The sequence below is a fragment of the Canis aureus genome, chromosome 5 (genome assembly GCF_053574225.1).
Source record: "Canis aureus isolate CA01 chromosome 5, VMU_Caureus_v.1.0, whole genome shotgun sequence".
Classification (NCBI taxonomy): Eukaryota; Metazoa; Chordata; class Mammalia; order Carnivora; family Canidae; genus Canis; species Canis aureus.
Window position 1 is genome coordinate 38,223,460 of NC_135615.1, and position 15,961 is coordinate 38,239,420.

General features: G+C 44.4%; 2 protein-coding genes across 32 annotated transcripts in view; one reads left to right on the forward strand and one right to left on the reverse strand.

Moving 5' to 3' along the window:
• Window positions 1–15,961, forward strand: part of LOC144314033 (uncharacterized) — a 287,113-nt gene that overhangs the window by 134,139 nt on the left and 137,013 nt on the right. For 21 of the 28 annotated variants that reach the window (XR_013379678.1, XR_013379677.1, XR_013379688.1 and 18 more), the window contains 4 exons: window positions 13,198–13,442; window positions 13,916–14,105; window positions 15,114–15,223; window positions 15,426–15,562. The exons of 3 other annotated variants lie outside the window; for them this stretch is intronic. The gene's annotated coding sequence lies outside the window, so the exon portion shown is untranslated. The remainder of the gene's footprint in view (window positions 1–13,197; window positions 13,443–13,915; window positions 14,106–15,113; window positions 15,224–15,425; window positions 15,563–15,961) is intronic. 4 more of the 28 variants (XR_013379683.1, XR_013379684.1, XR_013379681.1 and 1 more) reach the window with 3 other exon arrangements.
• FGF1 (fibroblast growth factor 1) overlaps window positions 1–15,961 on the reverse strand; it is an 86,418-nt gene that overhangs the window by 3,590 nt on the left and 66,867 nt on the right. For all 4 annotated transcript variants that reach the window (XM_077897644.1, XM_077897643.1, XM_077897645.1 and 1 more), the window contains one exon: window positions 3,964–4,067. In XM_077897644.1, coding sequence (XP_077753770.1) covers window positions 3,964–4,067 — 104 coding nt within the window. The remainder of the gene's footprint in view (window positions 1–3,963; window positions 4,068–15,961) is intronic.

Sequence of the window (15,961 nt, forward strand, 5' to 3'; positions counted from 1 at the left end):
TTTGCTGTTTTTGTCAGCATCCCTTCCATGCTGTCTTCAGGATCCTGGAATTTCCCACTGGGGAAATCCTGAATGACCATAAGCATGTTAAGAGCAGGGCTGGGCCTTTTGTCTCTGTAAAGGCCTGGCACAGGGACATGCCCCTGAAAAAAAGCCAAAATAGGTAAAACCAGACTGTGATGTGGTGGGGATTTTTAAGTTTGGACTTGAAGAATAAATGAAAGCCTACTAATGTTATTTTCTGTCCTGGTGATTTTCACTAACAATATCAGGATTTTTACCTGATTTAGCATTGTTGGGATCATAAACACTTGCACAAAACATGTCCTAAGCATGAAACATATCCTGGAATTTAAAGTTTTTGAAAAGTGAAAATAGCTTTATTCTTTACTATGTATAAAAAACTACTTACAGAAAGATTTGTACTTTTTAAAAAATCACAACTTTACTTTATAAAAAAAGAAAGAAAAAATTAAAAAACCACCCCAAATCCACCCACCCAGATATAGGGAACTGTCAACAGTCAATGAACATACTCTCTCACATCTTTATGTATGTACAAATGGAGAGACATAGATATGTCCATATGGATATAGGCTGATGAGGTTATCAAAATGGCATGCTATATCTGCTTTTAAAAAATGGGAAATAAACCTATGAAAACATTCAATATCAAAAGAAAATGCAAATCAAAAACAATTTAACATGTTGGCTGTGATATTTGCAAAGAATAAAAAAATTTGCAATACTTAGTATTGTGAGAACATAGGAAATAGGGACTTTCTTGCACTGTTGGTGAGATAAATTGGTGGCAATTTTCTGAGGGTAGTTTGGCAATATGTATTATTTTTGACCCAGCAGTGTCATTTGTAGGAATTGAGCCTTAGGAAGTAGTTGAGCAAGTGTAAAACAGTATTTTCAAAGATGATCTTTGAAGTGCTGGATATAATGGAAACACATAGGAAGCAACCTCAATCTTCATGGAAAGGTGATTGGTTAAGTGGATAGGGTACACCCAGACAGTGGAATCCAGTGCGGTTGCAAATTTATTAAGCTGGAGAGATCACTACAACATCGTAAATAGTGCAGTTACTTTAAAAATATCTACCCACAATTACTGTTTTACCTGGAGTTCATCGATTAGAAAGTGGGAAGAACCCCAGGCATTTGAACTTTCTATGCATCAAGATTTTAGAATACATTTATTATATTTAATTTAATATATTATTACATATAAAACCCTTATGCTCTATATTGACTTTGCTCCAGTTCCAAATCCTGTGATCTCAATATTTCTTCCCCCACAGTGGTAGATGATGCCCTTTCTGGTGGTTTCCAGTCTTATTGCTTGTTATTCTTTATCCATGGGCATGTTTGTGATTTTGACTGTAAGCCTCCCTTAGGGAAGAGGTGGAAACTTGTTGGCCTTGTGTCTACTCTCCCAAACACAGAGTCTTGCACATGACAGGTGCTCTGCAGAGAGATGATGAGTTTAACTTGACTCTTGAGAACATGGAAAGCAGTCAGTAAAGTTCCTTCTGATTAGGAAGAAGCCATGTAACTGGAAGTTTCCTGCTTCTTATTCACCTGTTGTCTAGTGCAATGACCACTCAGTGAGACACTATGGATCTTTTTAGAATAAGATGGGACATCAGTGTACTATTTAATTGGGTGACTCTGCTGTCTCTAAAGGAACTTATCCAGATGTTAGTTTTTGATGCACATTGTTGAGTGTGGGAGGAGGTAGGCAGTGTTGGACCTGTGTGGGTTGCCCACTCCCCTGTAGGGAGGGTACCCCATGACACCCCTCAGTGGGCGTCAGGCCTGCGTTCTGTGATGAAGCTGAGGACAGCCATGTCCCTCACCTGATGTCTCTGTTACACTAGAGCAGTTGACACACACAGAACAGCTGAGTCACAGGCTGAGTCAGCAGGCTGAATTGGAGGAGTGCCGTCCGTCCCTCAACGAGGATTTGTCAGTAGTTGTTATGCACTTGGTACAGAGCCAGGGGCCTGGAGATCAACTGTTGATTCATGACTCTTTTAAAAATTTTTCTCTTTTTTTATCTTTAGCACACTTTTTCCCCAACTGTATGGGTCACATATGGCTACTATAGGAAATTTGGATCATACAGGCATTCACATATTATAAAATCAGCCCCTTACCATCCCTAGAGATAAATATATTAAATATGTTTTGATATATAGCTTTTCAAACTTATTTTTTAAAATAATATGTCCTTTCCACAGATATAAAATTTGTATCCGGGGAGATTAATCCCTAAAACTGGTTAAGAGTGTGAGCTGAGCTCTGGGATATTTTAGAACTTGTCATTAGTGGAGAAATATATAGATTATTAGGCATAATATATTAAGATTACCCTCTGAATATTTCAGGTGAAGTACGGTGATGGCCAAGACTACAGTGGGAGCCTAGAGGAAATTGGATTTGAGGGTTCTCCCTCAATATTTTTAGGCAAATAAAAGAAGATTGCATTACATATCAAAACTGATTTAAAAGAAGGAAAACCCATAAACCGTAAACATAAAGTAGGAAATAATGAGGATAAAGGATTTATACACTTATTATTTGTCTTATAGCTCTCATTGTTGGAGCATCTCCCATGTGTCAGAAACATTGGTGGATGGGTTCTGTGCATTGTCTCTCTGATCCCTTGTAACTCTTGTATGTGGTAGTCACTATCCATTACTATCCTTATTTTAAACAAGGCTCAGAGGAGGCAAGTAACTTGCCAAAGTTGCAGTGAATTGAGATTCAGTTTTGAGTCAGATTCAGTGATTGATTGGTTGATTGATTTTTATTACCAACTGGAAGAACCACCTTAAAAAAATCTACTTCCTATGTAGCAGTCACTGCCTAGCTCCAACTCCTTTGAAGTTGTCCCATTTGATCCACATTTCAGGGAACAGCCATAGGAGACTGCTCATTACTGACACTCATCTCCTGACCCCTAGCAGGTGACATGAAAAATCAAAATTGTGTTCACATCCTGAGGCCTGACTGAAGTTACAGCTTCAAGAGACAGTCTTCTGTGCTCATTGCCCCTTGGCAATTTGATGTAAGTCAAAGGGAGCTTGAGACCAAAGTCCCCTCCTGGCTGCCTTTTTTGTAGACATCTTCATAAAAGGAAAGAAAGGCATTTGGCCAAGCTTCAATGATCATTTTGATAGGATATAAAGAAAGGATCATTGAAATTCAGAAATAATTTCAGAACTTGGGTCCATTGGCTTTAGTTCTCTTTCCATTTTAATCTTTTACTAGAGATACAACGAGGGGCAAAATCACATTGTCGGTCTCTCTTTTCTCAGGAAGATCAATATATGCTGAGTCAAACCTGTGTAAAGCATTAACCAGGGGAGGGATGGAGCAGAATATGTGGAGGGTTTTTAGCTACTGAATAAACTCACACTGTGCTTCTCAAGGACAGGGATGTAGCTCGTTCATCTTCACCTTCCCTACAGCACTTAGACACAGGAGGCCCATGATAATGGTCATTGGATGACATGGGACATGCTAGACCTAGGCTCTATAATTTTTGCCAAAAGCATAGAGAACACAATAATGTCATGTGGTGGTGCTCATGGTGCTCATGAGCTCATGGTGCTCATGGTGGTGCTCTTTTCATTTCAAAAGAAATATTTTTGGAATGAATGAATGAAGTGGGAATAGGTATCCTGCAATCATTGACTGATGAGTTACTAAAATCTCAATCAATGTCTCCTCTGTGTCTAGGTGATAGTTCGAGTATTTTGAGAGACTATCACAAGAAACTCTTTCATGCCTGAACCTAAAATAAGGCAAGGTGGAGGGTGGGAATCCTGCTGGAAAAAATAACAAACAGAGACTAATTGTTGCTTTATAGTTTGCATTACTCAACGTAACACGATTTCTGGAAACCTCAAACTTTGGCCATGTCTGGAAGCATGTTGGCCTCATACTTACTGAGCCGTACAGAAGCCCATCGGTGTCCATGGCCAAGTACTGGCCAGTCTCGGTGCTCTTTATATACACCTCCCCCACGCTTTCCGCGCTGAGCTGCAGCTGAACTGAAACAAAAATAACACGGGCAAAAGTAAATAAACACTGAACGTTTGTCGATAGGGCCTGGCGGCCAGGACAGTCAGCCATGGAAAATTCTGCTCATTCGTTTGTCCGTGCCCTCAAGGATGAGCCTCAAATTAATCAAAACATAGAAATACAGTTCCTTTTTCTTTGCCCTCCAAAGAAAGCTGTCCTTTGGGAATTAGGTTCCTGAGAGGAGGAGAGATGCTGGTGGGTGTGCTCACCATCCCCCTGCGTGTTGCAGGATGACCCCTTGTGCTCTTCCTCTGTCTCTGTCCCCTCCTGGCCGATGGAGGTCACCACATTTGCCTTCCTTGGGGCTGGAGCATGGGCAGCTGGCCAGCCTGGGTGTGTTTGATTTAATTATCAACCTGCTTGGGCCAGGGTGTGGGGGGGTGGAGTATTCAGGGCCCCTGCCTGTGAGGCGTGGGAGCTTCTCAAGGGGCAGATGGTTATTTTTAAAAATCTGATAGCTTTCTTTTTCCCAGACAGAGAGGTTCCCAGGAAGTTGGGTTGGTTGGTGCCTCTGTAACTCAGGGAACTCTCCCACAATGAAGTTCGGTCAGCTGCCAGCCTCCGCGGCAGCCCAGCTGGCATAGAGGCAGTGGGGAACCCCAGCTTCTAATTGGGAAGACAAAGCAGTTGCCCGGAGATGCAGGGATGGGAACACTGGTTCTCACCCTGGGGTGATTCTGTTCACCGGGAGACATCGGACCGTGTCTGGAGGCATTTTGGGTTGTGCTGGCTGCAGCAAGGGTAGTGGTCCTGGCATTTGGTACGCAGAGGCCAGGGATGCTGTGCCACATTCTTCAGTGCTCAGGGCGACCCCACAACAAGGAACTATTCAGCTCAGAAGGTCAGTAGTGTTGAAGTTGGGAAATTCTGAGATTGAGAGCAAGGATTTAAGTTCCTCTGAGTTGAACTCCCCCTTTACACTGATTAATACCCCTAAGGAGCCTTGCTCACTGCTGGACCACTAGCTGGATTATGACACCCACTCAATGATTCTGCATTTGTTCATTCTCCCCCTGGTGGCTCTGGAGAGAGGTCCTTTGATGGCTCACAGTTGAGAAGCAAAATTTAACTCTGGACTCTCTGGACAATTTCTTTGCTCACCAGACTGTCACAGCCATTGTTATTACTAGGGGTAGAAACTCTAAGTGAGGACTAGTGAGCACCCCATTCTCTGGGAGGACGAGCTGACCTCCTGAAGGGTTAGCCTAGTCAGAGGCCGAGGGACAGCATGGGCTGGAAGGAACGCCAGGCTTCGGTTGGCAGCTGGAGACCTTTCATCGCCTTTTCCTTGTTTTCATGTTTTATTTCTTTGAATAAGAAATACATTCACAGATTTTGAACTCGGAAACCATAGAAGAGGAGATGTGAAGAGTTTCTCTTCTGTTGCCTCTGTCTCCCAGCCGCCCATGTGTAATAGCAGGGGTACAGTGGTAAACAGGATAGATGAGACCCCTGTCCTTCCTCCCAGGGCACATTCTCCAGGGATCAGGAGAGACCGAGACGAACACATAAACCCCTCCTACATATATTTTGCGTATCTCCTTCTAGAGAGACTTTATGCACATCTGGGCAAATCCATTTTATCCTTCCTGCCTTTTTTTTTTTTTTTTTTACATAAATGGTATGATACACACACAACTGTGTACCTTGTTTTGTTTTGTTTGCTTGCTTAACAACTAACTGGAGATCTTGCCAGTTCAGTACTGAAGGAGTTAACCTCATTCTTTCTGTCAGCTGCACCATGTTCTCCTACGTGGCTATACCATCATCTTAACCGCTTCCTTATTAATATGGACATATTTTCTTATTTCCCTCTGTTTTCCTTATCTTCTGATTCATCCTAAGAGTGATACATCGTTACTCACCCTTACCAAAGATGCACGTCTCTTATTCTTGGGAGTGTTTGCTACAGAGACTCAGGTCTCCTCTAGCTCCCTGTGGTCACAGGCGTTTATCTAATTCACAGGAAGGAAAGCAGAAGCCACTGACCTCCTTTCCCACGGGTCTTCTTGACTTGGGTTAGTCCGAGAGGGGAGTCATGAGACAACAAGCCAGGAGGCCTCCCTCATGATCTGGGCCTCCCCGCTAGCCTCACACCACACGACTTGCTCGCTCATCACGCACCCTGCCCCACCCATTTAACATCCCCTACACGTCTAGCTCTCTCCCACCTCAGGATTCTTGCATGCGCTTCACGCTTTGTGCATTCTTCCCCCTGATACGATCAAAGGCATCCTTCTCCTCCTCCAGGCGCCAGCCTAAATGCCCCCTCCTCAGAGAGGCCTTCCCCACCCCAGTCCCCTACTGCTGTCCATACACACCGTGCCCCTGCCAATGCCACCTTAGATCGCATATCGTCATCTTTCTCAGGCCTTGGTTTCCTTTGTGGCAGTTTATACGGCACACAGTTGTTTTTGTCACTTTGGCTTTTGCTTGTTGATTTCTGCCTCCTTGGGAGAAGGTACACTTGGGAGACACAGCAGGGACCTTCTCTGTCCTGTCGCCCATGGGTCTACAGCACCTCACACAGTGCTTAACCCTCCAGTTCAGCCAAGATATATTTGTTGAATGGATGATGCTAGGCTAACATTTGCAGAGAGGATTCCGCTGTCCATCATCAGTAAGCTGTGCACTTTGAATTACCTTTCCGGTAATGCTTTGTGGGGTGAAGTAAGAAGGACCAAGTTGAGAGCTTTACAGGATCTCCCACCAGCCAGTGGGGTGACCTCGGAGAGGCTCCTTAACCTCGAGCCCACAGACTCTTTCTCAGTAACATGGGAAGGCTTTGGATTCAGTCTCTATTGTTTTCCCCAGCTCTGACAGTCTATGAAGCAAGTCAATACCTTCCATAGCAATGCTGCACAACAGAATCTTGTTTGGCTGTAAAAAGGAATGGAGTCCTATTATGTGCTACAGCATGGATGAGCCTTGAAAACATGTTAAGCGAAAGAAACCAGTCACAAAGGACCACATATTTTATGGTTCTATTGAAATGAAATGTCCAGAATGGACAGACCCAGAGAGGCAGGACATGGATTTGTGGTAGCCAGGGGCTGAGGAGGACGGTGGGGAGAGCAAAGGGGAATTATGGTTGAGAGGTACAGGGTTTCTTTAGCAGTTGATGAATGTTCTTAAATTGATTGTGGAGATAGTCACAACTCTGTGAATATAAAAACCGTTGACTTGTACACCATAAGTGGGTCAATTCTATGGTACGTGAATAAAATCTCAATAATTTTTTTTCTTTTTTTAGTGCTCTGTATTTTCATTGGATTTGATGGTTTTCAGAGAAGCTTTACATATATTTTTCTGCCAGTTTCTCAGCATAATCCTGCATGTTTAAGAGAGACCAAGGGAAGGGGCTGTGTATCGATCACCTCAATGTGGCAGGCATTGTGCTAGATTCTATCATGGGATAAACAGTATCAATTTCATGTGTGGGTTCCAGAATCAAACTGCATGAATTCAAATTCTGGTTTGGCTATGCATTAGCTGTGTGATCACTGGGCAAGGTACGTAGCTCTGTTGGCTTCTGTGTGATGATAGTATCTGCTTCATGCATTTGTTTTGAGGATTAAATGATCTAGTGCATGGAGAGGGCCCAGGACCATTTCTGTCATTTCCACTGAGCTGCAGTGACTTCACTGCTTTTCCCAGCATTCCCTGGGGGAAGGTGACAGAGGCTTTGTCCTATAGGTGAGAAGACTGAAGCTTGCCAACAGCCTGTTTTACCCAAGATCATACTAGGATCAGGAGTAACATCTTGAGGGATCCCTGGGTGGCTCAACAGTTTAGAGCCTGCCTTTGGCCCAGGGCATGATCCTGGAGTCCTGGGATTGAGTCCTGCATTGGGCTCCCTGCATGGAGCCTGCTTCTCTCTCTGCCTCTCTCTCTGTGTCTCTCATGAATAAATAAATAAACCTAAAAAAAAAGAAAGAAAGAAAGAAAGAAAGAAAGAAAGAAAGAAAGAAAGAAAGAAAGAAAGAAACATCTTGACGAGAGTCCAGCTCTGAGTATTGCAAGTATCCTGTTTTTTCTTCTCTTTCATACAACACCTTGGGCTCCAGTCATGGGAAAGATGGATCCAAATCCAGCCAGATTCTCTTTTCTTGCACCTTCTTCTGTTCAAGGTCAGATACAAGATGGCGGATGGTCATCCAGGATCCCATTTGTAGCTACAGAATGGAGTGATGTTAGTTGCCTGGGACATTTTTCCAACTACCCACCCATTATGTAGGTATTTATTCAAATATGTTATAGGAACTGCAGAAATCCCAAAGGACAGGTCCTTGTGTGTACTCAAGGAAGATTTTTTAAAAATAGACTTTATATTTTAGAGCAGTTTAAGGTTCACAGCAAAAATGAAGGGAAGGTGCAGTGATTTCCCATATATTCCCTGCTGCCATACGTGTGCAATCCCTCCCTATCAACACCCTGTCACAGTGGTACATTTGTCACAGCTGATGAACCTACACTGACACATCATTATCGGCAAGGAGGGTTTTTTAGAGAGCTTTTCATTTCCTAGTTCTCTTCTGTGTCTTACACAGTCTCCATTCGTCTTTCTGGGGGGAGGGGGTGTAGGTAGAGTCCCCTTTGCAGTCTGCGGCCTCCCATCTTGGCCGGGGAGGGCCTCACCGAGGTAAACACAAGCCAGAGCGGCTGGGCCGGACTCGGCCCTGGGCCGTGGGGCCCAGCACCAGGGCTGTCGCACTGGTGAGAGTTCGTCTCAAGAGTTTCCTCTGTAAATATTATTTCTCCAGGATGTCCAAGTTTCATAGCTCATTTTCACTGGATTTCTTTCTGGCTGGGTTTCCTAAACATATATCCTCTGCGAGCGGGCCTGGCAGGAAGGAGTAACACCCAGCCGGGGCGCTCGTGGAACCGCCGAGGTGTCCCGCTCCCCGGAGTCACTTCACCCCCCACCCCGGTCCCTGAAGCTGCAGGCTCGGCAGCTGCTGCCCAGGAGGGGCGAGGAGGGGCGGGGGGGGGGGGGGGGGGGGCTCGACCGGGGGGTGGGAGGGGGAGGCGCCGAGGTCTAGACCCACGCTACTGAAACCCAGCGCTGTCAAGCTAAAGGCCAACACAAGGGCAACAGCTACAACAGAAACTCTCTTTCTCTCTCCTATGTCTGCATTAGGTATTAGGACATAGAGTGGCTACACGTATGTATTAGAGAGATAGAAGATATATATATATTCTTTTTCAAAGAAAAGCAGAAAATAATGTATCATTTAAAAAAAAGCAAATTGCAAAGAATACTGATAGCAAATCTTTGATGAAATTCTGTAAAAAACACAGAACTGCATAGGTCATGCATATAGAGGGAGTAAAATGAGAAACTGTGCAGTAGAGTCAGACCAAACTCATACCAGTTGCTGCTCTGGGGAGGATGAGGAGGAGGGCAGTGGGAGGAACTTGCTCTTTGTCCCAGCTCTTCATTTCTTTAAAAACACAATTCTGAGGCAAGCCCGGCCACCAGTTGACTCTGGGTCCGTCTAGGTGATGGGGCTGCTGGTGACTGTGACCTCTCCTTTTCGGGGCAATAGTTGATGTATAAGGCTCTGCTCTTAGTCAACAGGCAATCAGAGCCGGCCAAGGCTCCTGTTTCTTGCTCCTGACCGCTCCTGTGATGCTCCACAACCCAGCTCAGGCTTGATCCAGGCACTGTGTAGACCCGAACACGGGTATCCAGGAAGGTGTTCTTCTTGACAGATGACAGGGAGCCAGGAAAGCTGATGAGGCAGGACAGGGCTGAGAGGGCCCTAGGGCCACAGATTCTCTGCTCAGTTCCTTCCAGCACCTTCTACCAGGTTAACTAACACCTGAGCAAAAGGGAAGGAACAGCATTTCTTTATCTCATGCAGGGAATTTAGGACTTGCTATCTGTGACAGGAAGGTCCTGAAGATGAAAGGGCAAGTGCTTTTTGAAAAATGAGACAAGTCATTTAGTCCATGGAGTACTTACTGTTCCACAGTTCTGAAATGGGAATAGGCACTTTTGACTTAGCAGAAGAAATGGAAGCAATTTTTCTTTAAAAAAATTTTTAAGGGACGCCTGGGTGGCTCAGCCATTTGGCTCATGCCTTCAGCCCAGGGCATGATCCTGGAGTCCTGGGATCAAGTCCCACATCAGCCTCCCTGCATGGAGCCTGCTTCTCCCTCTGCCTATGTCTCTGCCTCTCTCTCTCTCTCTCTCTTTCTCTGTGTGTGTCTCTTAGGAATAAATAAATAAAATCTTTAAATAAAAAAGTTCTTTTTAATTGCTATTTTATTTCTTTATTTTTAAATTTCTTTGTTTGGTCACCAGATTTTGGTTTGTTTGTTTGTTTTATTAATTTTTATTTATGATAGTCACACAGAGAGAGAGAGAGAGAGAGAGAGAGGCAGAGACATAGGCAGAGGCAGAAGCAGGCTCCATGCACCGGGAGCCCGATGTGGGACTCTATCCCGGGTCTCCAGGATCACGCCCTGGGCCAAAGGCAGGTGCCAAACCGCTGCGCCACCCAGGGATCCCAGGTCACCAGTTCTTATAGCCTCCACGGCCTGCATAGGCACAGAGGCTCTGCTTCTGCCTGGGGCTCCTGCCTTCTCTCCCCTCAGTCACCCTCTTCTCCTCCCCTCACCAGCAGATTTTTAAAAGCTCCTCTAGATACACCTATGTTTCCGAGAGAAATTCAGATTTATAAAGCCTTATCAAAAACAGGTGCTATAAGAAGATTGTAAGTGTTTGCTTGGTGGGTTTGTGACCATCATGTCCCCAGTAGAATCCAGAGTCCTGCTTCTTGACTAGGAAATGCGTAAGGGTGTGCTGGTTTAGGAGTGGCCCATTGATCAAAAATAAATGTCAGAATAATGAAACGTAATTTCCACCTTTGTGGGTCGTGCTTTTCCCTGCCCTGTGCTTCTAGTTTGGATCCCTTCACGGATCTTTTTACTTGGAGGAACCTGCATAAAGGTGAACCCAGAGCTTTTGGGTGGATATAGCAGCCCCTACCTAGGCAGTCTACCTTTTTTTCCTGGAGAATTCTGTCTGTATCTTTGGTTTTCTCTTCTCCACAGTGCCTTCATTAGCTCTTAGCAGCACCTTATTCACAGTAAGATACATGATTCTTACTTTCCAAGGATAGAAAGAAGGAAAAGGTCTTATGAGCCTGCCACTGCCAAGCTGAAGGGAGCTTTGGAGCGCCGCACCGTGGTTCCAAGCCCCCAGCCATCATAGCATCGTCCTCTCCTGCCCTAGAAATTTTTAAAGATAAGATTACAACTGGTGCATTCAGGGGACAGATGAGTGCAGAGGGAGGTTCTGCTTCTGTAGCACGTCCATGGCCTTTAAACCTGCTTCCCACCTCTGCTCTCCAAAGAGAGGCCAAAAGAGATTACGTGCCTAGTTTATTCTGGGTTGGAGACTTCCTGTCCTTTGCCGTGTTTACCCAAAGTGAGGTCAGCCTCATTCAGAACTCGGTGAGGTTGTTTTATGTCAGTGGCATTTATAATTAAAACGTAGCCACAAGTTGGGCTCCATAAAACATTAGAGAAAGATGGAGAAGAAAAAAAATGAGTTTATGGAAAAAAAATTCCAGTGGTTTGGAATACATATATATATGAAAAAGACTTTTCTTAGAATGTGTAAAGGTGTCTGCTTCTGCTTTAGGGTCTGAAAAAAAGATGCCTGGAAAATTTTAATGTAGTCCATGGCCTGTGTGATATTATGAAAAAGAAGTCTATCTAGAAGAATCTCCTCTGTATAACCAGATAAGGAGTGAGGGGAGAAAGGGCAGAGAGTCCTCTGGCATCACAACCCACCGATGTGGGAGCACCCTGCAGAAGGGAGCAGTCTGCTGCCGACCTGCCTGGCTCTCTGGCTTCTGCCAACAGGGCCCAGTTCTGCCCACCTTGGTGATCTGGAAAGCCGTCTTGACTTTCAGCCCATGCTGGTGGGGAGCAAAGCGCCTTTACCATGAGATGCCGAGCCATAGCACACTAGACACTGGAAGTCTGGACTGCCCCAAAACAAGGAGGCGGGAGGGATTTCACTGAAGAGGAGTCTGCTCCTTATAAAGAGTGCAAAGTACCATTCCTTTGACCAGTGAACTCCCTTTAGTGCCTTTAGGATGTGGTTTGATTTATAAATATTTGATTGGCACACACTTTGCTCAGGAACATTTCCATTTGTGCGGTGAGCAGTGCCAGGAATCCTGCTCCCCACATAGCCTCTTGTGTGCTTGGGCAGGCAAGGGGGTGTGGCCACCGAGGAGGCTGCAGAGTTGGGATGCTGTGAACTTGTTCTTCTCCAGTTACTATTCAGGTATTCATCCTATTGAGGAACAAATCATGTCCCCTTTTGCCTGAGAGGAAATTCCAGCAGGAAGAGCAGAATCAAACGTGGAGCCCCTCCTTATTTTGCCCACAACAGCTCTCTCCAGCAGAGAAGTTAGACAGGCCAGGGCTGGCTGGGCCAGGGCCTGGGCACATTTCTCCTACATTCCAGGACTTGAGAGCTTCAAACCTAGACAGTCCCGGCGACACCGAGATGAAGAGTAACACTAAATCCAGTGAGCAAGGCTAACATTCATTTAACTTATCAGACCGCAGAGATCACGTGGTTATAGGAAGAAAGTCAAGTCAGTCTAGGAGTGATGATGATGATAAATAACATTATTTGAGCACCCACTATGTGCCTGGCAGTGTATATGACATTTTTAAGGTCCCTATTTTTCTATGGCATGGGAACTGTTTTTAAAATGAAGAAACTGAGGCCTGTGAAGTCACTTCCCCAGGTGTTCAATAGGTATCTACAATATATTGTTGAATTTGAATTTATCTGCCACCAATATAATTCATTCACTCATCAAATTAATATTTATTGGGCATTATACCAAGTACCAGTCAATGTACTAGACACAAAATTGCATTGTTGAGCTATAAGAGTCAAAGTCCCCATCCTCAGGGAGCCTAGTGGGGGAGAAAACCATTAAGTAACCACATGGATAAGTTTAATTATAACTGCAAGGAGATATGGATGGTACAAGAGGAACTCCTCAAATCTGTATCCAAAATGGAACGGGTCATCTTTCCCTTTGCCTGTTCCTCTTCCAGGAGCCTCCCTCTCAAGGTGATGCCACCATCTACCCATGCCCCAAAGGGAAGCCACAGGAGTCACCATGAATCTTCTTGCAACTTAACATCCATTGCCTTGGCTCGTGGTCTGCAGCTCTTACCCTGATGTTGCCTGGCTTTCCTAGAATGGCGTTGTAACAGATGGCCACAGTCTGTATCGATGATTGCCTACAGCCATGATTTGGGGAGTTATGAAGAGCAAACCAAAAACATCTTCCCTACTGGTGAGAGATTCTTACCAGTGGGGCCGTTTTACACAGGTCTACGTTGCAATCCATACAAGCTGCATACAAGCACCTGTCATAGATTCATACCACTCCAAAAAAGGCCTTGTGTTAGGTACTTAGAAACTTACTCTCCTGGAATTAGGAAGACGATAAGTTTTGAAAACATCCTAGTTTTGCCCATGGCAGATCCGCAGGTTGTAGACAAAGAGAAGCTGTGAAGAGTTATTTTTTGCCTTGTAGAGCTGGAAGGCATGCAGTTCTATTTTGTATAATTTATGTAGATTTATTTCAATATTTGATTGGGTTTTAGAAATATTCTTCCTGGCATTAGTCTTAAGAGTATGGCTCTGTACCTGTGACTACAATCTCAAGTCATGCTCAAACTAATGATCTAGGAATAGAAACCGTCCTCTCACCAGACTGTGCTAATCAGCCAGGGTCATCCACTCTCCACCCTGTGCGCCTTCCAGATGGACTCGGATTCAGAATAACCCTTGAAATGAAGAGTGTATGTGGCAGTACCGCTACTGGGCAGCAGAGGGCGACAGAACTACACTCAGTGGGTCCATCCATGCCCGGGAGTCCTCCTGCCTGCAGGATCTTTTAAGACTTTTCAGCCTGTCAGACACACAGGACAGTGTTATTATTCCCATTCTCCAGGTGAGAAAGCTGAATATCAATATTTTCCCCAAGATTAGACGGTTGGGAACACTGGAGACATCTAGAGTGCTAGACAGGAGGGGTGACTGGAAGGGTCCTTAGGCTGAGGAACTTGACACTTATTTTGCAGAACATTTTATGCAAAATGGGGAGAATGGTCATTGTTCAGTGCTGTTCCAGTTAGAAAGTGACAGTGCAGGAATATGAACTCAAGCTTTCTGACTCTAAATCTAGGGCCTCCCTTAGTCTGCAGAGAGTATGTGGATTATCCTGTTTTTCTGGTATTGACAAATACAGAGATGGATATCTGCTCACTCATCCCACCTTACTCTGATTTCTGTCCTCCTTGGGCCTTGTTCTTAGTTCTAGAGTAAATAAATAAGCCAACACAACTCTGAATGTTGCCAGAGAGGCCCTGAATCAAAATGTGAATCTAGACCCTTGAACTTCCTGGGAGATAATGTTATAGAAAAGATGAAGTGAAGGTCCTCAAATACTATACTGTATTTCAACAGGCTGGGTTGAATATATGGAAGTCCGGATATGATGATGATGAAGATATGATGACAACAGCAATATTGTACTGATCTGTTGTTACCCTGAGCCAGGCACTGTGCTGGGGACTTTCTTCTTCAATTATCTCGTTTAATCCTCCTAAGAAACCAGTGAGGCAAATGAGTATTAGTCTTATCTTACAAGTGAGAAAAGTGAGGCCAGGAAGATTACATAATTAGCCCAGGTTCACTTGGCAAATAGTCGATCCAGCATTACTTGGATGTAGACCTCCTCACACCCACTCTAATGGCCTTCTTGTGCTGAGTTCCAAGGGTTCTTGACATCTTAGGTCAGGCGGCTGAATTCACAGCACTTGCAGAAGTTGTCCCAATGTTACATACCCAGAATGCAATCGATAATGTTAATGATGGGATGACAACAATGAAATCACATGCCATTTGTACAGAAATTCCAGTACTTGGAAGTCCTAATTGTAGTGTCTTGTTTTCCCAGAATTCAAGATTTCTCAGAAAAGCCAGTCTAACCCTGAGGAACGCATCATCATGGTTCTTTCCCTTGAGATTCTGAGCATCAGAGAGCATTCCCATTGGTTCAGAAAATGGGTGAGACTTATAAGAAACATTTAAAATTCCAAAGGAATTAAAGCTTCTTTGCCTTGTGGTGTGGGGGCAGATTACATGAATTGTGTAGCTTGCCTCACACAATGGACTACAATCTAAGTCCATTTATTTGCAGTAAATGTTACTTAGATATATTTGTTTAATGTACTAAATGGAGTCTTTTTTGCCTCACTCTGGTACCTAGTTTTCATCATCAAGTATAAGGCATTCTCTAGGCCGTTTGGAAGATAAGCCATCAAAACAAAACCCCCTGAAAACGTAACCCTGCAGCTGCAAGCCCCAACATCAGCCTTCCTCCTCCGTTTCTCAAGGGTATGCCTGGTGAGTGGGAAGGAAGAGACAATGCCTTCTAATCCATAAATGGTGGCTTCTCCACCCCATGGCCTTTGCATCTAAGAGTAGAATGAGCACCACTGAGGTGGTCATTTGTGCTTCCAGTCTGCAACCTTTGGTGCATATTACACGAATAATTAAGACTGTTTGGTATATAAACCATCAAGGTCAGTAGTTTGCATTCCATTTAAAGCCTGTTCTATAGAACCTCACTTACTATCTCTGCTATTATTATCTATCTCCTGGTTTCCCGTATGCATTTCTTCTTTTGATTCACAGTGTGCTTTACCCTTAGATCACTAACCCTTTAAGCAAGAACCAGTTCTGACTTTTGGCTTCTCTATAACAGCTAATGCTTCAGTGGTGCTCAGGGAATCCCTGATAATG